Here is a 21,102-nt window from a genome sequence, read left to right on the forward strand (position 1 = left end):
GACTTGGATCTCGACAGTGAGGCCATACAGGTCTCTTTCCTCCGTCTGTGCCTAACTGGACTCCCACGGACATTTCATGGAAATAGAATCGATTCAAGGTCCATGAAATGTCTGTGGGAGTCCAGTTAGGCCTTGAGACACAGAAAACAAAACAAAAACCCAGGGTGAGTGTGGCCTTTCCCCCGCAACAGGTCACTCAGGTGAAGGGAAGTCAACTCCCCAAACATTTGGCCAGCAGGATTATGGGGGGGGGGGAGATTGGGGCAGAAATCCAGGCAACCCCCCCACGATTGGTCCAGCTCCTATGATCCTTCTGCAAATGTAGGACCCAACAGCAGCAGGTTCAGAGTCTCTGGTTATGAACCACAGCGGCTGCCATTTTAGCACAGGCCAAATTACCTCAGATGAGGTTCTCTCCTGACCTTCCAACCATGAATTCTAAGTTTTCCGGCTGCTCCAGTTATAATCTGGATTGTTCTTCTGTTCTAATGACCTGTCTAGGGGTGACCGGTGATCTAGAGGGGACTTGGTGTCGTGTGGGGATTTCTGTGAGGGTGGGGAGCGAGGGTCCGAGACTTGGGAGTGAGGAGGGGGGAGAAGCTGTTTGTAATCCGGCGATTTGTCCAGGTGGAAAGGCCGGTAATGGTCTGAGGGGCCCTGGCCATGGTAGCCCATGGAAGGCCTGTGGTCAGGCATCCTCCTGAAGTCCTGCTGGTGGTAATTCTGAGACCGGAACTCATCTGATCTCCGTCGCTTCGAATCGTGGTGATGCCTAGGCAGAAGCAAGCACAGAGAGCAGTCAGCTCAGAAGTGGGGACTGAGGAAACATCCCATTCCCAGGTGGCTGGGGCTGGTGGGAGCCATAGGCCAAGATACCTGCAGGGCACCAGGTTGGTTTCTCAACATGGTTTGTTTGGAGAGAAGCAAATCACAGGCCCACGTCCGCATGCAATGACCCACCTGCAGACCATAGGGACCTGGGGCAGTTTGTATGGGAGAAAGCAGTCCCCCTAGTCTCCAACTAGCTCTGCCCTCGCCTCTTTTGGGAAGTGTAGGGAGAAAAGGGGACACAGTCCAAAGGAGGGCTCCATGTCTCCCAAAACACGACTATGTCCAACCCATTCAAATAATCAAGAAAACATTTCGAGTTCCAGCCAATGTTAAGAGACAGTTGCCTTCCCCTGATCTTAGTTGGCCTCACTCTGTAATGGTGTTCAGACTGCCCCCCCCCCCCAGTTCCTCAAGACACAGTAATCGAAAGGAGAAAGCTGAGAGCAGGAGATAATCCTATTGCTGGTCTACACGCAGCACTGCTTCCAGTCCACTGCAGGTCGTCTTCTGCCCAGAACCATGTTATTTGTCTGATTGTGGTGAAATTACACGACTGACGTTATTCCACCCTTCTTGTTTCAATGCAAAGTAAATTCAGTGCATAAAGGGGGGGAAAGTAATCTAATGTTTGTCTTTAGTGACCGGGGGGGGGAGGGATTGTTCCACCAAGTGAGTGCATGTGCTTTTTGCAGTCAGACAAAGAAAACGATGTTACCTTGTACGTTTCTCTACTGCACTGACTGACAGGAAATTAAGAGCCAAGCTTGTGTCTCAAGTCTGTCTTTTTTTCTCTGTTTTGGCTTACAGCTAAACAAAACTGTTCCTACTACTACTACTAATCAACTGCGTATGGTTTGTGAACTGAAAACCAAAACAACAGTGAATACAGATTGTATTTACTGGATTGATTTCTGTCCTGAACGTGGGATGAATAAGCAAACACTGGCCATCTCCACTCCCGTTTCTCCCATTTTTGTTGGAATAATGTGATGTCGCTGCTCAATGCTGGGGCCTGGCTAGAAATTAAGTTGTCACCTCATTCAACCAAGCCAGGCCTCCACCTAGTGGCGAGTCATGGGGGCGAGGAGGACATGAAACAGTTCAGGGCAGAGCTGAAGAGGCCTGGTTGCTGAGTGCAGGGAACTGGCTACCCGAGCAACTTCTGCTGCTGGTGGCTCACCTGTCGTAATAGTCTCTGTGGCCCCGGTGATCTCGGTCGCTGTTGTACTGCTCATAAGGCCGCTTGCGGCTTGGGTTGTTCAGCCTGTAGTTGCGAGGTTCGCCACGAGGCTCGCCACGCGGCCGGCGGTCTCCGTAGTGGTGCTCTTTGTACCAATGCGGTTCATATTGATGATGCCGTTCTCCGCCCCACACTTGGTTGCTGTTGCCGCCGTAGCTGAATTTGCGGTCTCTCTGCCAGTCGCCTCGATCTGCGCAAACGGAAGGGAGGGAAAGGCTCGACTCGGTTTCACGAAACGCCCTTGAATGGTTAGGACAGGATCCCTAGGGGTCCCTGGAAGCTGATGCGTGGTGAGGGTTCTCCACGATCATATCAGTCCTGGGGGGGAATGTCACAATGGACTGTACAAAGCCTGCCTGTCCCTCTGTACAATCCCTTAAGCCAAAATGTTTTATACTTCGTGAAGCACTTATAAGGCTTGTTTTGCATTTAGCGGTATAAGGTTACAGGTAAAGGACCCCTGGACAGTTAAGTCCAGTCAAAGGGGACTATGGGGTTGCGGCGCTCATCTTGCTTTTAGGCTAGCTGGCATTTGTCCACAGACACCTTTCCAGGTCATGTGGCCAACATGACTAAACCGCTTCTGGCACAACAGGACACAGTGACGGAAACCAGAGCGCATGGAAACGCTGTTTACCTTCCCTCCACAATGGTACCTACGGTATTTATCTACTTGTACTGGTGTGCTTTTGAACTGCTAGGTTGGCAGGAGCTGGGACAGAACAATGGGAGCTCAGCCTGTTGCGAGGATTTGAACCGCTGACCTTCTGATCAGCAAGCCCAAGAGGCTCAGTGGTTTAGACCACAGCGCCACCCACTCCCTTAAGCGGTAGACAGCTAAATAAACACAATTTCTGAACTTGAAGGCATCTTTAAAAAATTTAAGGACAATAATAAGCTCAGAGCCTCCTGCCCCTAACAGCATTCTTGCCACGCTATTTCACACTAGTTGCAATTTCCAGACTGCCTTCAAGGGCTGACCTACATAGATTGCATTATAGTAGTCCAGCCTGGAGGCTGATGGTTCCTCCCTGTTAAGTGGCCATACTGGCTGGGGCTGACAGGACTTAAGCAATATCTGGAAGAAGCCAGGTTGGGGAGCAATGGCCGTCCACTCAATCTGGAGGGAGGGAGAAGTTCTACCCAGAGGAGTAAGGAGAAGAGGCTCTTAGTGGGCTCCTGCTTGGCCTCTGACCTGCACTGCTGAAATGCCTCTTGTTTGGGTGGTTGTAGTTCTCCCGCTGGTGCCCGTGCATTTGGGAAGGATGCGGCGATGGAGGCTGGTGGAGCTTCTGAGCATGAGGTCCATGAGGTATCTGAGACATCACGGAATCTCGGCTGGACCCGGATGCCTCCGACCGGAACGGTTTCTTGCCTCCCAGGGCTTCCTCCCTTTTCCTCTGTTCTTGCTGAGGATGACAAAGGGAGCAGTTAATTCACAATAAAAGGCTCCTGGCATTGACTGAGTCACCTGAGGACAGCACAAATGGGCCTTTCCCACACAAATCTCGTCACGAGAACATAGGAAGAACCTGAACTGGATCAGGCCACGGGCCCTTCTAGTACAGGATCCAGTTCTCACAGCAGCCAACCAGAGGCCTCCACGGGAAGCCTCAAAGCTGGACTTCAGTGCCACAGTAGATCTCCCCTCCTGTGAGCCCCAGAGACTAGTATCCAGAGGCATACGGCCTGACTGCGGAGGCAGAGCATAACCATCATTGCTAGTAGCCATTGTCAACCCACAAATTTGCCCAATCCATCCAAGTTGGTGGCCAATCTGCCTCCTGTGGAAGTGAGTTCCACAGTTTAACTATGCTGTTGAAATTTAGCAGGGCAAATTTAGCAGGGGATCAAATACCCCCCCCCCGTCACTGTACATCTGCAGACCAAATCAAGAAAGCTTTGTCCAGGCTCCTTCTGGTTTCTAAGGGTGTATCACAGATTCACAGAACTACAGAGGTGGAAGGGACCCCAAGGGCACTGCCTATTTTCTACAGCAGCATTCACCAACCTGGTGCCCCCTCCAGATGTTTTAGACCACAACTCCCATCAGCCCCAGCATCACAGAGCTAGCTGTCCGGAGTTGTACTCCAAAACATCTTGAAAACGCCAGGTTGGCGAAGCCTGTTCTACAGGACAAATATTCTATGCTTATTTTTTTTAATTAGATTTGTATTCTGCCTTTCAGTGACAAGAGCCAAGCGTGCACTCTCTCTCCCAACCACCAACCACCCCTCTCTCAGTTTTTCAGACTCACCTCCTCATCCTGCGACCGCTTCTTGTGAGCCATCTTGTACAACTTATGCAACTTTCTTGCGTCAAATTCTGTGAACTTGGACACAAATATCCACAGGTTCCTGGAAGGAGGCAAATGGAGTTCATTTTTTCATTTCTCCCCTTTAGTGAACTGACAGAACAGCAATTTGCTTACCCCTTTCCTCTATCAGTCTAGCCCGGATGAGGCCCTATCCCTTGATTCCACGTGAATGCAGTCTATTTGGAGATCACCAAGCTGAGACTGGAGAGGCACACTCTGCATATGCTCAGGAGGCATCTCTTCTCTTTGGGATTACTTTGCACATTCAAGGCCTGAACCATGCAGAACCTCAAAACAAATATAACCCAAGAAATCCAGCCTGCTGTGCTGTGCTGTGCGTGGCAGTAATGTTATAGTTTTTATTCTTATAAAACTAAATCTAAATCACCCCCATCATTTTTATTAAACCTCCAAAATATTCCAGAATGTTATACATTTTTAAAGCTGTTTCTTCTTGACTTCCTACCCTGCCCTTCCCTGATGTTTGTTTGTTTTTTACTCCATTTTATTAGCTGTTTACAACACATGTTTTTACTAACTAAACTCCGGTATCGTTACCACTTTCATTAAAAAAAAACCTAAATCTAAATTCTAAGCCAAAGCAACCGATATTTTGCAACATATTTTGCAATGTAAAAGCTCAGCGGGAGAGCATTTGTTTTGCATGCAGACGGTCCCAGATTCAATGCCCAGCATCTCTACGTAGGGGCATGATGCCCCCTGCCTGAAACCCTGGAGAGCTGCTGCCAATCAGAGAAGATGATGCTTAGCTAGATGGACCAATGGTCTTACTCAGTATAAGGCAACTTCCTACATTTTGCACTACCTATATTCATACCTGCCAAGTCTCTTGCTGAAAAATGCGGGATCAGCAGCGGTGTAGCAGCGGAAGTTGCGTGGAAGCAACTTCCGGGGCCGCTCTGACCATGTGTGGGCACCGGAAATAGGGCAGAGCGGCACCGGAAGTCACTTCTACGCATGCCTGGCGGCCATCTTGGTGGTTGCCGCATGGTGGCGGCCATGTTGGTGACGGCTGCCGCCATGCAGCCACCACCAAGATGGCCGTCGGGCATGCGTAGAAGCGACTTCTGGTCCTGCTCTGCCCTATTTCCGGTTCCCACACATGGTCAGAGCAGCCCCCAAAATGGAGGCTCCGTGGCAGGTAGGAAATCCGGGGGATTTCCGGGATTTTTCTCCATTTGGGAGAACAGCGGGAAACGGATTAAAATCTGGGGGTTTCCCGCGAAAAACGGGATATTTGGCAGCTAAGCCCATATTACGTTTCTGCCAGGGTAGCTTACAGCACAGGGTGCACTGTATATCTTTTCCTTGCTGTAAGTTGCTTGAAGACCTTCAGGTGACGAGCAACTAATAGGTCTAATAAATGAAATGAATAGGAAGATTCTTTATAAAAGCAGCAGACCACTGATCCTTCTACCTGAATATTGCCCACACTGACCGGCAGCAGCTCTCCAGGGCTTTAGAGAGGCAGTCTTTCCAAGCCCTACCAGGAATAGCTGGGGGTTGTACCTGGGGATTTCTGCACACAAATTGGATGCTCTTTCCCCCAAAGGTATAGGGACCGAAGAAACAACCTCATACCAAGTCAGATCTATGCTCCACCAAGGTCCATACGAACCGGCAGATCTCCTAGGGATCAAACCTGGGACCTTCTGCATGAGGGGAGCAGGTGTTCCTTGCAGTGCCGCTGCCAGTCAGGGTAGACAATACACAGCTAGGTGGGTCAAGGCTGTAAGCCAGCTTCCTTAAACCTGACCTCAGTAGCTTATTAGCGTGAGAGCACAGTGGAATGCCTGACAGGCAGGAAGGCAGGCGGGTAGGCGGAGTTGGTTACCTTCTCCAGAGCTTGATGAGCTCCTGGTCTGAGTAGGCTTTCAGGCACTCCGAGATGCGGTCGCCGATCTTCAGCAGGCAGCTCCGCGTGTGCTCCAGCTGTTCCTGCACCGTCAGTCCCTTGTCTGGCTTGTCCAGCTGCTTCAAAGCCTTTTTGACAGGCCTCATCCGCTCTTTGCACTTAGAGGGGAGCAGCAGAGAGAGCAAAGCGACACGTTATTGAGGATTTTTTTACTTCCTTCCTACAGCCAGCCCGGGGGGGGGGGGTGCCCCAGCCATCTTTGGAAAATTGTGAATTCGGGATTATTCGTGCTCATGCCACCACATATGGGACGGAACTTCCAGCATTCATTCTGCCTTTTCAACATTTCCCACAGCTGGTGCTCTCCAGATGTTTCGAACTACAGCTCCCATCAGCCCTGGCCAATGCATGCTGGGAGTTGTAGTCCAAACCACCCGCCATAAACCCAACCTGCTCATACCATTGCCTACTGTGCCCGGCTTAAGGGTTTCTTGAAATACAAAGCAGTATATACAGGTGAAACTCAGAAAATTTGAATATCGTCGAAAAGTGCATTTATTTCAGTAATACAACTTAAACGGTAAAACCAATATATGAGATAGATGCATGACATGCAAAGCAAGATATGTCAAGCCTTTATTTGATGTAATTGTAATTATTTGTCGGTAGGCGGGTCAATTATAAATGCAATGTAATTAATGAAATGTAATAGCGATGTTTATTTTTGTATTTTTGTAACTATTTGTTTTATTACTGTGGAATTTCCAAAAGAAAGCATTTGTAAAAATAAAAATAAAAAATAAGTTGCATTACTGAAATAAATGCACTTTTTGACGATATTCTAATTTTCCGAGTTTCACCTGTAAAATGCTTCTAAATGAATGAATGAAAAGGTACATACTGCTGACTTGAATAAAGTAGCTTGCAAAAATTCTGAAGCCCAAAGATGCAAGAGATCAACTAGTCTAAACCACACGGGGCTGGAATGACGAATGGGACCCCTTCCTCTCTGACCCCATGAGGCAATACTTACTATGCTGAAGGTTTCCTGGTCCAAGTCATCCTCTTCCTCTTCTCCAATGGGGATGGGCTCACTCCCAGCTGTGATGTGGACGGGGCCCTGAGATCTCTTCCCTTTGCCTGCAGTTTTGGCATCGCTGCCTTTGGCCTGCAAAAAGACAAAAGGAGGCATGGCAAACATAAAAACAAAGCACGGCATTTGCAGCAATTTCACACAGGAGAGAGATGAGGCCAGGCTGAAGTTCCTGATACAGTTCTGCGTGCGAAATTATTACTCAGTATCTCACCCAGGGTTGCTAAACTGATTCCTATGTGACTTTTCCTTGTGCGGCAAGACAATCTCCGGTACCTTTTCTCTTTTGCCCTTTGTTTTCCTCCTATCTTTCTCCTCTTCCTTTTCTTTCCGGCTTGCCGTCTGCTTTATCTTGTTTTCTTTGTCCTCTTTCTTCTTCTGCTTCTTTCTCACAGGGCTGCTATCTAAGCCATCCTCCTGCAAGGAAAGGGGGGGGGAATCAAACCCATTTCATTTATTTCAGTGCTGAGGGCCCTCTGCGCCTCTGTATCAGGCCCTAGTGACTCAACCCAGGCCCCTCTTCTACTCCAACCCTCTCTTCCTCACCAGCCCTTAAGTGCAGGCATCCCCAAACTGCGGCCCTCCAGATGTTTTGGCCTACAACTCCCATGATCCCTTGCTAACAGGACCAGTGGTCAGGGATGATGGGAATTGTAGTCCAAAACTTCTGGAGGGCCGAAGTTTGGGGATGCCTGCCTTAAGTGCTTCTACCTAGCTGGAATGAATCCTTCAACTGTTATAACGCCTCTGGCTGTGGATGATGGAAGTTGTAGTCCAAAATATCTGAAGGGCCAATTTATAGTCTATACAAGCCATAATCTGAATGGAACAGCAATGGCATGGATCATCTACATGAGGCTAATGTGCACAGCTATTACGGGTTGGTTTGTTTGTTTTTAAAAAACAAACCTGATTTTCAAAGCTATCTATCATTGTGGGGAGCGGAGAAAGACTACAGAAGGGGCCCTGCTGGCTGTGCTTGAGGTGAGGCATCTGGGAAACATAATCTTAGCCACCGGCTCCTGATGGAATTTTTTTTGGGGGGGAGGGGATACATTTTTAAAGGAATACAAAAATTAGTATCAAATACCTTTTTATCAAAGCTAAATAGCTGATCTAAATAAAAACACAGACCAGAAAAGGAGAGAGAGAGGAAGAGAGAATTGGGGGGGGGGGGACAGAAAAAAGAGAACTTCTGATTCTTCATCTACCAGCTGTATATAAAAAAATTATTCAACACAACAGAATCTTCACATCAGATATTGCACAGGTGGGCATGTGGAATCACAGGAGACCTGCCAAACCGGGCTTACCTTGACCTCTCCTTCTTCTGAGGGGTTGTCTGAGTGTCGAGGAGAGGAGACCTCATTCCCATGCTCATCTCTCCCTTTGAGAGACTTGTTTTCTTTCTTTGCGCGGGGCTTCCTCTTTTTCGCCTTGGTCTAAGGCGAGAGGAGAAGAAGTCCGTCAAGAGCAGGAGAACTGCAACTTTTCAAGGAAAGCTTCACCCCCAGATGACACACAGACAGATATGTAGCGCACGGTGTGTTCTGCTAACCTGGTGCCCCCTTTGTGAGTGCTGGACCAGCTATTACTCACATCAGCCCTAGGCTGCATGATGCTGATGTTAACAGAAGCACAGTTGTGCTGGCTGGGGCTGATGACCTGTGGTCCAAACTAGAAGGCACCTGGTTGGCATATGCTGCCTTAAAACACCTGGGGGTCCTATTCAGCCCTCACTCTGGTTTGGGAGGTTTTGCAAAGCCCCCTCCATGTGTTTCCAAAGCATGCATTTGCCTCCACAGGGACTGGAAAGCTGACCTGTGCACTACTGCAGTGCCAAGTCAGATGTGTGAAATGCACACAGCCTGGTCTAGTGACTCTGCCTTTCCTGCTGCAATTCATCCATGGTGGAACTGACCTCTTCCACCTCTTTCGTTCCGTCCTTTTTCTCCATGTCCTTCTTGAGTAGTTTCAGCAAGTAGTCGGCTCGTGCCTGGAGCTGCTTCCCCTGAGGCTTCTTGTCTGTCTCAACAGGAAGGATCTTTGGGGGTGTGGGGTGGGGGACAGAAATGTTTTTAAGGACATGGGCATAAACGGAAGCAAAGGTCTAACACCAAGAGCCCACACGCATGTACTGCTTTCCAAATATAAGATACAGAAAGCTACAACTAAGAAAATGGGGAAGTGGACTAAGAATTCAAAGTGGGGGGAAATGGGACACCCATCAGTAATCCAAACACTAGAGCAGTGTTTTCTGCTCTAGGAGGCAGCATTCTTTAAGAGGATAAATAAATGGCCAGGTCTGGTGCAATATCTGCCTGCACAAAAGCTCACCCCATGTCATCATCAAAGCAATCAGAAACCCTCCCTCCGCTTCCTATTTCCTTGTTTCTTTTTCTTCTGCCCAGCTTTTCCATGAGCCTTGCAGGGTGTAAAAAAGGTAAAGGGACCCCTGACCATTAGGTCCAGTCGTGACCGACTCTGGGGTTGCGCGCTCATCTCGCATTATTGGCCGAGGGAGCCGGCGTATAGCTTCCAGGTCATGTGGCCAGCATGACAAAGCCACTTCTGGCAAACCAGAGCAGCACATGGAAACGCTGTTTACCTTCCCGCTGTAGCGGTTCCTATTTATCTACTTGCATTTTGACGTGCTTTCGAACTGCTAGGTTGGCAGGAGCTGGGACTGAGCAACGGGAGCTCACCCCGTCACAGGGATTCGAACCGCCGACCTTCTGATCAGCAAGCCCTAGGTTTAACCCACAGTGCCACCTGGGTTGCAGGGTGTAGTCAACAGCAAAATACATTGCCAGTTGAACCACAGAACTTATACCCAGTTTCCCTGAGTACAACAGACTTCCAGAGATGTTGTTTTGCACCATGATTGCCATTGCTTGTTTTGATTTAAGGCTGGTTGCTCAGTGGAGGGTTGGAATTGACTTTGGAGGAAGCCAAACACTTGGCTGCAGACACACACACACTGCCTGCGTTCACACATGGTGGTATGCCATGGTTTGTTCTAGCTGTGGCTCGTTCAACAAACCATGTTCACAGATCTGCAAACAAGGTGCATCTTGTTTCTCCAAAGCTTTCGTTTTCCAGCTAGCTTTGCCTTCACAGCTTAGTGAGCATCTAGTGCGGAGTGGCCTAACAAACCATGGTTAAGCAAGGCTATGGTTTCAAACATAACACTAAACCATAGCCATAACATGTCACAGTTTGTAAGCCAACAGCAAATTGTGGCGTCACGTTGTGGTTTGGCTGGGAGAAAACAAACCTCAGTCAGTCTGTTGGCTGAGTTTACACAGCCAAACGAACCACTCTTTGGCTAAACTAACTGTGGCTTAGTGCTATACATGCAAACCAGGCCTCTGCCTGTGAGGTTTCTTGTACCTTGTCGGTTAATTTCAGTTCTGGGTCCGATTTGATGAGCTCCCAGTTCCCGTAGCCATGTTCATATACTCCCACCAGCAAGCGAGAGTCATCTTCCACACTCCAGTCCACATCAAAATGGGCAGCTTTCACACGGCAAGTCAGGCAGAACCTGCAATTTCATGGGAGAACAGAAAAACAAATAAGAGATTTTGTTGTTTGTTTGTTGCATTTATATCCCACCTTCCTTCCCAAGGAGCTTAAGGTGGTATATATGGTTTTACTCCTTCCCCATTTTATCTTCATAACAACCCTGTGAGGTAGGCTAGGCTGAGGGTGGCTGGCCTATGGTCACTCATGGCTGAGCAGGGATTTGAACACTGGCCTGTCAGGTCTAAATCCAACACTATAACCACTAAACTGCACTGTCTCTCTTCACTTTTTACATCAGAGTTCTTTTTCTATGCCCCTAAAGACAGCAGAAGGGGGACAGGGAAAGAGAGAAAAGGCACAAATGTGTGTCTTTCTCATCTAAACTTTCCAGTGTTTTATGCTTCTTCACCCATCACATTGAGCTGCAAGCTTTCTCCACACATGTACAAGTGCTGGTGTGTGAAAGAGTGTACACTTGTTGAGTGCAGCTCCAATATGGTGCACACAGCTACATGCATTGAATGTTACATGCAAATAACCACGAGTCTACAGCTCAACTATTGTGCACTCCTACTAGCTTGTGTCCAGGGACGCGGGTGGCGCTGTGGGTTAAACCAATCAGAAGGTCAGTGGTTCGAATCCCCGTGACAGGGTGAGCTCATGTTGCTTGGTCCCTGCTCCTGCCAACCTAACAGTTCAAAAACACATCAAAAAGTGCAAGTAGATAAATAGGTACCGCTCCGGCGGGAAGGTAAAGAGTGTTTCCGTGTGCTGCTCTGGTTCGCCAGAAGGGGCTTTGTCATGCTGGCCACATGACCCGGAAGCTGTACGCCGGCTCCCTCGGCCAATAACACGAGATGAGCACCGCAACCCCAGAGTCGGTCACGACTGGACCTAATGGTCAGGGGTCCCTTTACCTTTACTAGCTGTTTCCAGAGATGGTACACTGGTTTGAATGTAACATGCAATGAACACCCCTTCTGAGAGGCAGGGCCTCATTCTGAACCCACCAAGGGCTCCCTTGTGAATATTCTCTTCTGCCTATCTCATTCAAGAAAGGAAAGTGGGCTGGGAGCCTGAAGATGAAGGGTGAGCCAGAAGCTCAATGAGTCCCATTAATTTACAGGTAAACCGAAGCTGCAATCTGGAAAGCAGCTGAAAGTCACGCCACTCTCACCTCCTTGTGCTCTTCTTCCCTGTGTCCCCAGGAACCTTCAAACTCACCTTGCCCTCTCCTCCAGGTCCGTTGGGATGGTCTGGTGCAGCACTGCAAAATCCTCTTCGTGCTGAATGATGGCTTTCACGTTCACCTGGACGCCAGAAATCTTAATGGTGGGGCCTCTTCTCTTCCCTGGCCCTTTGTCTGGGGGGGGGGGAAGAACCACAGAGGCTTCAGCTACAAGCAATGGGGGGGAAGGGGTGAGTTGCTTATCTGAAAAGTATGAGAATCCAAGTGCTTTAACCAATCCTTTTTTCCTGGGTGGCATGGCCAAGGAGGCAAGGCTCTTCCCCACTTACTTTCTGCAGGGTTCTCTTTCAGGTGCTCTTCGTACTCCTGCATGGCCGAAATGCAGCTGTTGTGAAGAAGCTCCCCGAGGCGTTTCAAGTCGGCCACCGATTTGTCGACCAGCTCTGCATCTCGGGCAATGCACTCCAGCCTGGAGGAGGGAGAAGAGGACAATGAAATGAATGGAAACGCAGCTCCCTCGTAGCGGCAGATTGTTTTCATAACCCAGGGCCACACTGGAAATCATCAGAAGTTCCTCTGCCAGAGGCATCGTTTATCAATGTATGGGATGTGGCTTTAACTGAACATCTGGTCAGGCATAGACGTGTAGTCTGGGGCAAAGCCAAATCAGACAGTTTTGATGCAGACAGGTCTCCACTTTTTTAAAAAAATTATATAAATAGGGAGAGCCATAGCTGTACTCCTCCTATGACTCACTCCTGGGCTATCTTGACGCGTCTTAAAAAACTGGCTATATTTAACTGCATCTCTTTAATTTGACTTATATACTGAATATGCTCCATGTATCATTCTGTTATGGTTTGTATCATGTGTTAGTCTGTACCACATGTCTATTGATAAATCAATAAAAATAAAATAATGAAATGAAATGCCACATCCTACAGCTTTCCCCCAAAGAATCCTGGGAGCTGTAGTTTGTTAAGGGTGCGGAGAGTTGTGGGGAAACCCCCATTCTCATCACAGTGTGACAATTCCCAGAGGGGTTTAAATAATCAATCCTTATTCCCAGGGAACTTTGGGAATTACCCTCCTTAGTGTGGTATGTCTGCCTCCATCATTATCAACTCTCAGGCAGATTGGGAAAACATTCCAGTCTACCCAGAAATTTGGTGGCCCACAAATGTTGTGGCAACCTCAAGATCATTGGATGGAAGAATGTTTTTAAATTGCAATTGCTGTTGTTTATAATTTATAAAAAATATTTATATACTGCTATATCGTAAAAAAAATAGTAATCAAGGTGGCTTATAAAAAATAAAAAAGAATGTTTCTAATTGTTTTAACTTGTTTTTTAATTGTTTTTAGAATATTTTAATCTGTTTTGTAATGTTTTTGTTTTAAAAATGTATTGTTTGCTGCCCTGGGCTTCTTGGGGAGGAAAGCCATGATGAGAAATCCAATAAAATAAAAAATAATAACAGTACCCTCAGCGTAATCCCTTGCACCCCAACTAAATAGATCAGCACTTACCGTTCCAGGGGAACTCCAAACTTTTTGTAGGCCTTGATAAACCTGCAGGATTCGAAGAAAAAAATGGGGCAACAGCTGTCAAAAGAGTTCCAGCGAGTGCATTCCTACTTGAATAAACTTGTTCTGTGGAGCTGGTCACATAACTATGGCAAAAGGCAGTCAGGGATCCTGCTAACTCCAGCTCCCAAATCATGATTGTGCCACCATCCCAAGAGTACCACAGTCTCCCTGGAACTCCAAGGGTTATCACAAAACTTTGCTGGGCTGCCAAGTAAATAAGGTAATTCTGGATTGTAAAACAAAAAACAATGGGCTTTTTCGCTTAAATGAAAATGAGTATCGGAACCTGCTCAAGACTCCTGGGCAGGGGGAGGAATAAATGCCGATGAAACCCCACCAGGCAGCTGGAGCGGGGCTCAGTGCTGACCTCCTGATTTCTGTGTCTGTGAAGCCTTCCACCATGTCCTTCCGGACGCTGCGGGGTCGCCCTCTTCGTTTGGGCCTCTTATCATCATCCGAGTCCTCTGTCTCGCTCTCCGAGCCGGACGACCCCTGCAGCTTTTTCTTCATCTCAACATCCGAATCGCTGTCATTGGCCTGAGCCTATGGGGGCAGAAAGGACAACAGATCAGCCAGGCTGCTTGCTTGCAGCAGGAGGTATCTTAGTCCCTGAGCTCTCTTCACTTCAGGGTGCCCCATATATTTTGGCAGATGAGGAGGGTGAAAGGCTTCCAGTGTCCTGCTGGATCTTTGATATGCCAGCTATTGCCTATAAAAGCAGACCCACTTGTTCAGGAAGGGCCATTGTTTGGTGGTAAGCATCTGCTTGCATGCAGAAGGTCCCAGGTTTGAGACCAGCTAGGGCTGGGACTGCCCCCTGCCTGAAACCAGTGCTACCAATGGTCTGACTCAGTTTAAGGCAGCTTCCTTTGCTGCTATTCAAATCAGCCCTTTATTCCGAACCACGAGGAGCGGCACAGCTGCCAAGTCTCCCGTACTCCCCGGGAAACCCCCGTTTTTCCAGCTGTCCCCAGCCAAAAAAACAGATTTTTTTGTTTTTCCCCGGTTTGTTCTGGCGCGGCGGCCATCTTGAAACTGGGCGGAGCATGCTTAGAAGCGACTTTTGATGCTGCTTTGCCCAGTTCCAAAATGGCTGCAGCGTGACTTCTGGTGTGGCGGCCATTTTGGAACAGGGCAGAGCAGCATCAAAAGTAGCTTCTGAGCATGCTCTGCCCAGTTCCAAAATGGCTACAGCGTGACTTTTGGTGTGGTGGCCATTTTGGAACAAGGCAGAGCAACATCAAAAGTAGCTTCTGAGCATGCTCCGCCCAGTTCCAAAATGGCGGCAGCGCTACTTCCGGTCTGCTACTTCCAGTCCAGTCCCTTATTTCTCAGGCCGGAACTTGGCAGCTATGAGGAGCGGAAACTTAATCCTTAAAGGGACGGGACCACAGCTCAGTGGTAAAGCATCTGCTTTGCAGGCAGAAAGTCCCAGGTTCAATCCCAAGGCTCGGAGAGATCAGTCTGAATCCCTGGAGAGCAGCTACCAGCCAGGGTAAGTGATACTGAGCTCGATGGTCTGGCTCAATATGTCAGCCTCCTATGTTCCTTCCCAACGAGGGGCCCTGCTTTGCATTTCAAAAAGCAAGAGTTTGCAAGAGGGAAACTGAAATCTGCAAGGGAACCTATTTAACCCACTCTGCAGTCTCCAATCCTGCATCGCCCTCTCTCACACCTCGTAGTCCAGCCTCCGATGTACCCAACTTCCTAAATTTAGAATGTAAACCCTTTGGGGGAAAGCACCTGCCTTTGCTTATGACCCTCCATCAAGCACCCCACACTGCAAAGAGAGCACAAAGGAAATAATAAATGCCATATGTCCCTCACTGAAGCAGCAGGCTCTGTGTGAATGCCTTAAATGAAGAAAGGATGAGCATTGCTGCACTCAGCTCCAGCATGCAGGCTTCTCCCAAAGGTACCCGAGTGGCTGCAGGGGGACTAGAGGGACTTTTGGCCTGAATGAGTTGGCTCTTCTTACGGCAGTGGTTGGTCTGGGTTCAAATCAAGGAGGACACACCCTGCCCTGGCCATACCTTTTTAGCCGAGCTGCGGATTCTGGGAAGCATGTAGATCTCCTCTAGTTCCTTCTGCCGCTCCTCCTCCTCCGCCTTCTTTCTCTGCTCCTCCGGGATGATATCGTCCCAGTCCTTCTGAGACTTCTCCTCGAGCGGGGCTTCCTCCTCCTCCATCGTTGTAAAGTTGGCTACCTACAAAGGATAAAACACCCACCAGGTTTCATTCCTCATTAGCAGGTTAAAAAATATTTCGAGCCAATCCCATGGACTGTGTGTTTGTGTGTCCTCACAATGACACCGTGTGAGTAGAACCCGCTAAGACAAAGGGAAACTGAGGCTGCGAGTGCATGCCTTCTCCAAGGCCACCGGGACCGTGCAGGAATTTGAACCCGGGTCACAATCATGAGTGTCTGCATAAATTTTTCCGGAGTGAGGTGGGGACGAAGTAAAACACTGAAGTGGGGGAAGGCTAATTTCACATGCACAAAATGGGAAGACTACTGCCTGCATGCTTTGCCCCATATCTCAGGTTCTACAAATGCTAAATTGTTTCTGGGGCCAATCAGCCAATCAGAAACCGTGCCTTGGTTTGCAAATGTTTTGGAAGTCGAACGGACTTCCGGAACGGCTTCCATTCGACAACCAAGGTACAGCTGTAGTGTGCAAATTCTGTTATGTACAATGGACCTTTAAGGAAAACGCAACTCAAGTCCATCCAAAATAAGATGCTGGAGCACTCCAAATAATTTGCTCATGTACATATATGCACATAAGTAAATTAATCTAGCTAAAAGGTGACACATGGAGATATACACCGGTACCTTGGTTTAAGAACAGCTTAGTTTATGAACAACTTGGATTAAGAATGTTGCAAACCCAGAAGTAGGTGTTTTGGTTTGTGAACTTTGCCTTGGAAGCAGAACATGTTCCGCTTCCTATTGGGTGTGTTCCATTTGTAAACTGAGTCCCCTGCTGCTATGGGAAAGCACACCTTGGTTTAAGAACGCTTTGGTTTAAGAACAGACTTCCGGAACGGATCAAGTTCATAAACCAAGGTAACACTGTACACTGGTCCTTTCAATGCACCCCTAATTATTATCACTGCATAACTGTACAATTCTTATTTAAACTAAGGTTGTATAATCTCAGAAAAGGTGTAAAGTGTGACTGTCACAAAGGGACTTCTGAATCTGCCACCACACTAGTGCTTGTTTAATGGATTTGAATGCCAAGGGGCGTGTTTTTTCTGGGGGTGGGGAGAGCATTCTTACAAGGTGGGTGAAGGAGGACTCCAAACCAGCTGAAGTCATTTGGAAATCAAGCCTGAAAACCTGGAGAGACGCTTCCAGTTGATGTGTAGACTGGGGACGGGGACCCTGCAGGAGATGCTCAACTGCAGCTCCCACCTTCCCTGACTATTGCCTATGCTAGCTGGGACAGATGGAAGCTGGAGCCCAACCATTCCAGGTGGGGATGGGGCACAGGTTCCCCACCCATTGGGTAGGCAGCCTTCAGCTAGGTGGACCAATGCTCTCATTCTGCACAAGGTTGTTCCCTACACTGCTAGCCTCTGGCAATAATGCAAACCTCTATAGCCACTGTTTTATCCTCTGCCCCTGGGTTCCTTGGGGAGGAAGGCTGCGATAGAAATTCAATAAATAACTGAAAACATGCTAACTTTTGCTTTCTGCTCCACCCGCACAGGTCCATACCTTGAACTGAGACAGAAGTTCATCTGTGGCGCTCGTGGACGCTTCGTTCTCTCGGGTTTCGGCCAAGCGCAAAATTTCCTCGATGTCCATTTCCTGGAAGGGGTGGGGGAGACAGGAGGGAATCACAGCCCATAAGAAATGAGAGAGAGTCTGCAATAACCGAATGCTGAGTAAGAATGAACTCAGTGGGGTGGGATGTGGGAGAAGTGTGCTCAGTGCTTTAGAGAGATGGAAGGAGATGGGATAGCGTCCAGCATTTCCCAAACTTTCTAAAACCAAAGACACCCAGTTTTTTGCTTCTTTCAAAAAGTACAGTCGTACCTTGGTTCTCGAACAGAATGTGTTCGAGACTCCCGTAACTGTTCAAAAACCAAGGCACAGCTTCCGATTGGCTGCAGGAACGTCCTGCAGCCAATTGGAAGCCACACCGGACGTTCCGTTTCTGAAAATTGTTCAAAAACCAGAACACTCGCTTCCGGTTTTCGGTCGTTCGGGAGCCAAAACGTACAAGTTCCAAGGCGTTTGGCAAGCAAGGTACGACTGTACAGGAATGTGCCCCTTTCAACACCGCATGAGATTCACAACAAATAATTTTTTGCATTGCTCACAGAGCAACTACTACTAAGGCCCCAAATATCTGAAAGATTGTCTCCATCCCTGCCTACAGGCCGTCTCAGGCTACCGGCAGAGGAGTACCTCAGTGTCGCTGCCTCATCTTCAGAAGTGTTGGCAGTTGTAGCCCGGGAGAGGGATTTCTCTGTGATGGCCCCTCAGTTCTAGAACACCCTCCACCCACAGTGCCTGACATCATCGTTCCACAGCCTCCACCCAATGCTGAAGACACACCTCTTTTACCCTGCCCCTTGGGAGTTAAGGTATTTTGTTTTGGGGGATACACTTCTTTTTGTTGAATTTAAAGTCCCCTGTTCCATTTAGAATGGTCTTGGTAGTTTTAAGATCATAAAATGATTCATTTGATTTTATAACTGTATTATTATATCGTCGTAACCTGTCCTGGGACCTTGCGGTGAAAGGGGTAGGTAAGGTAAAGGTAAAGGGACCCCTGACCATTAGGTCCAGTCGTGACCGACTCTGGGGTTGCGCGCTCATCTCGCATTATTGGCCGAGGGAGCCGGTATACAGCTTCCAGGTCATGTGGTCAGCATGACAAAGCTGCTTCTGGAGAACCAGAGCAGCACACGGAAACGCCATTTACCTTCCCGCTGTAGCGGTACCTATTTATCTACTTGCACTTTGACGTGCTTTCAAACTGCTAGGTTAGCAGGAGCTGGGACTGAGCAACGGGAGCTCACCCCGTCGCAGGAATTCGAACTGCCGACCTTCTCATCGGCAAGCTCTAGGCTCTGTGGTTTAACCCACAGCGCCACCTGTGGAATAGAGTAAAGGAATAAAGAATGAAATCAATTTATTCCTTGTGGGACACCAGCTTGGGAACTGGTATGGGGAAGTGTGGGGTTGTTCACCTCTGTTGATATCACAGGAACATACAAGCTTGTATCAAAAATTAATCCTGCTCAAAGTAAACCCACTGAAATTAATGAACACAACTATCTTAGTTCTAATAATTTGAGTACTGGTCATTGACTGTAACAATAAAGATTTGATTTGGGTGCAGTGGGAAATGAAGAACCAGTTCCTGCGGATAAAGGAAAAGAATCCAAAGAAGAGGAAGAAGAAAGAGCCCAACAAGGAGAGAAGACCCACCAAGAAGTACCATGGAACTTTATTATTTTAGAGATGGAAGAACAAGAACTACCTTTGGGATTGATCTTAAGGGAAACCAGGGAAAATGTAATGATTTGGGTCTGGCAAGGGAGAGAACTTTTGCAGTTTGGGGGGGCAGGGGGAGTAGAGGACAAAAATTTGGGTTGCAAAACATGAGAGATTGGGAGTGGGATGAAAAAGGAAATTGTGGTTCTTATAGGGCTGGATAAAAATGGGATTTGAATTCGGGCTACATTATGGAATTTGTTGTATCGACTGGGGGAAAGAAACCGGGGGGGGGGAGGCAGAGAATAAATGGTAAAAATTAAAAAGGTAAAAGTTATATGTGATTTAAGGAATGAGTAATTGTATGAAGTTTTTCTTGGAGGAAATATTAGGCTAGGGAAGGAAAAGTATGATATATGTGGGGGAAAATAGGTAGAAATATGAGGAATTGAGAAATATGTTTAGGATAGCTATATAGAAATTGTATGTTTAGGTAGATGGTTGGGCGGCCCGCTGCCTTTGTCCCCCCTCTTCATCTTGGAGCCTCTTGGTGGCAGGGGGAGGTTCTGGGGGGGAGGTGGGGGGGAGAAGCCTAATCATAAAATGGACCACCTTTGACTGTCTGTTCACCCTGGGGCCTTCTAGTAGCAGGAGGCGGCCTGGGGAGGGGGGATAGGAGGAGGAGGATAGTAAGATAAAGAGAGAGAGAGAGAGAGAGAGAGAGAGAGAGAGAGAGAGAGAGAGAGAGAGAGATGAATGTTTTGGCAATATGAATGGCTGAGAAAATATTGGTTGATTTCGATGATAATGGAATTTAGATACAGTATATGAAAATTGCTAAGGAGCAAAATGATCTCAAAAAATGAAAATCAGAAGGGAGGGATCTGAGGAAGTCCGTAAGACAATGTTAAGCAAAGTATGATAAGTGTTTATTTTTTGTTATTTTTATTTTTGTTTAGTGATGTATATGTTTTGTTGTGTTTTTGTTGTATGATGTCTTATTATAAAATGAATAAAAACTATTGGGGGGGAACAATAAAGATTTGATTTGAATTGATTTATGGGCCTGGTCTGGGTAGGAATACAGTGGCACCTCGGTTTTCGAACGTAATCCGTTCCGGAAGACCATTCGAGTTCCAAAACGTTCAAAAACCGAAAACTCAGTATGGAAGCCTCAAAACAGAAAACTCAATATGGAAGCAGCATTTCCAGTTCAAATTCTGAGGCATGTTTGAAAACCGAAGCATTTACTTCTAGGTTTACGGTGTTCGAAAACCGAAATGTTCGTCAACGGAGATGTTTGAAAACCAAGGTACCACTGTAGCTTTGAATACAACTTTCAGAGGGGGAACCATCTCTAACCAAGTGTGCCAACCAAAAACCCTTCCGGTTGGGCTCACCTGTGGCTCAGATTCTTCCCCTTCCTGCTCTTTGAACAGGTCTTCCGCACCGAACTTCAAGATGGCCGTCAGCTCCTCTTTGTTGAAAGGGTTTGTGCTGCAAGGGAACAAGAAGGAAGTAGACGTTGGACCTACTGGAGGGCAGCATCTCACGGAAGACTGATATACACCCAAGAGATACTAGTTGGTTTGGATCAAGTTAGTCCTCAAGAGAACCTGTCCCCATCCTCCCTCATCCCCCTTACTTGGATCTGCCAGAGTTGTTGTCCAGAACAGTTCGGCCTGTGGTGTCCATGCGCTGTATCACTAGATGGTCTAAAACCATCTTCTTCTTGGCTCTTTCGATAATCTCTTCTTCCACCGTCCCCTTGGTAACCAATCGATAAATATTCACCTGCCCGGGGGGGGGGGGGAGGGTACAGATAAAAGCCCATTTTCCAGAGATTCAGATCACGGTTCCTCTCTTACCCCAGAGCATCTAAGCCAGAAGCTTTTCGTTCTCCCTTAAATGCAACATCTTTTTAATTGGAGAGAGGTCCTTCTGCCTGCCAACTCCTGCCCTGCAAGCCAGAGGAGCTCGAAG

General features: G+C 47.8%; 1 protein-coding gene across 10 annotated transcripts in view; it reads right to left on the reverse strand.

Moving 5' to 3' along the window:
- The window catches only part of CHD2 (chromodomain helicase DNA binding protein 2), a 68,196-nt gene continuing 47,094 nt past the window's right edge, over positions 1–21,102 (reverse strand). For 9 of the 10 annotated variants that reach the window (XM_088656586.1, XM_035132030.3, XM_035132032.3 and 6 more), the window contains 18 exons: positions 20,765–20,913; positions 20,520–20,616; positions 17,389–17,481; positions 15,695–15,868; positions 14,029–14,204; positions 13,602–13,643; positions 12,401–12,540; positions 12,107–12,245; positions 10,751–10,901; positions 9,279–9,401; positions 8,671–8,799; positions 7,634–7,774; positions 7,298–7,432; positions 6,244–6,422; positions 4,329–4,428; positions 3,267–3,480; positions 2,012–2,261; positions 1–772 (listed from right to left, as the gene is read on the reverse strand). In XM_088656586.1, coding sequence (XP_088512712.1) covers positions 439–772; positions 2,012–2,261; positions 3,267–3,480; positions 4,329–4,428; positions 6,244–6,422; positions 7,298–7,432; positions 7,634–7,774; positions 8,671–8,799; positions 9,279–9,401; positions 10,751–10,901; positions 12,107–12,245; positions 12,401–12,540; positions 13,602–13,643; positions 14,029–14,204; positions 15,695–15,868; positions 17,389–17,481; positions 20,520–20,616; positions 20,765–20,913 — 2,766 coding nt within the window. In that variant the 3' untranslated portion in view covers positions 1–438. Of the gene's footprint in view, positions 773–2,011; positions 2,262–3,266; positions 3,481–4,328; positions 4,429–6,243; positions 6,423–7,297; positions 7,433–7,571; positions 7,775–8,670; positions 8,800–9,278; positions 9,402–10,750; positions 10,902–12,106; positions 12,246–12,400; positions 12,541–13,601; positions 13,644–14,028; positions 14,205–15,694; positions 15,869–17,388; positions 17,482–20,519; positions 20,617–20,764; positions 20,914–21,102 lie in introns of those variants that run through there. The other variant, XR_015946777.1, reaches the window with a different exon arrangement.

The sequence above is a fragment of the Zootoca vivipara genome, chromosome 13, assembly GCF_965207765.1.
Source record: "Zootoca vivipara chromosome 13, rZooViv2.hap1.1, whole genome shotgun sequence".
Classification (NCBI taxonomy): domain Eukaryota; kingdom Metazoa; phylum Chordata; class Lepidosauria; order Squamata; family Lacertidae; genus Zootoca; species Zootoca vivipara.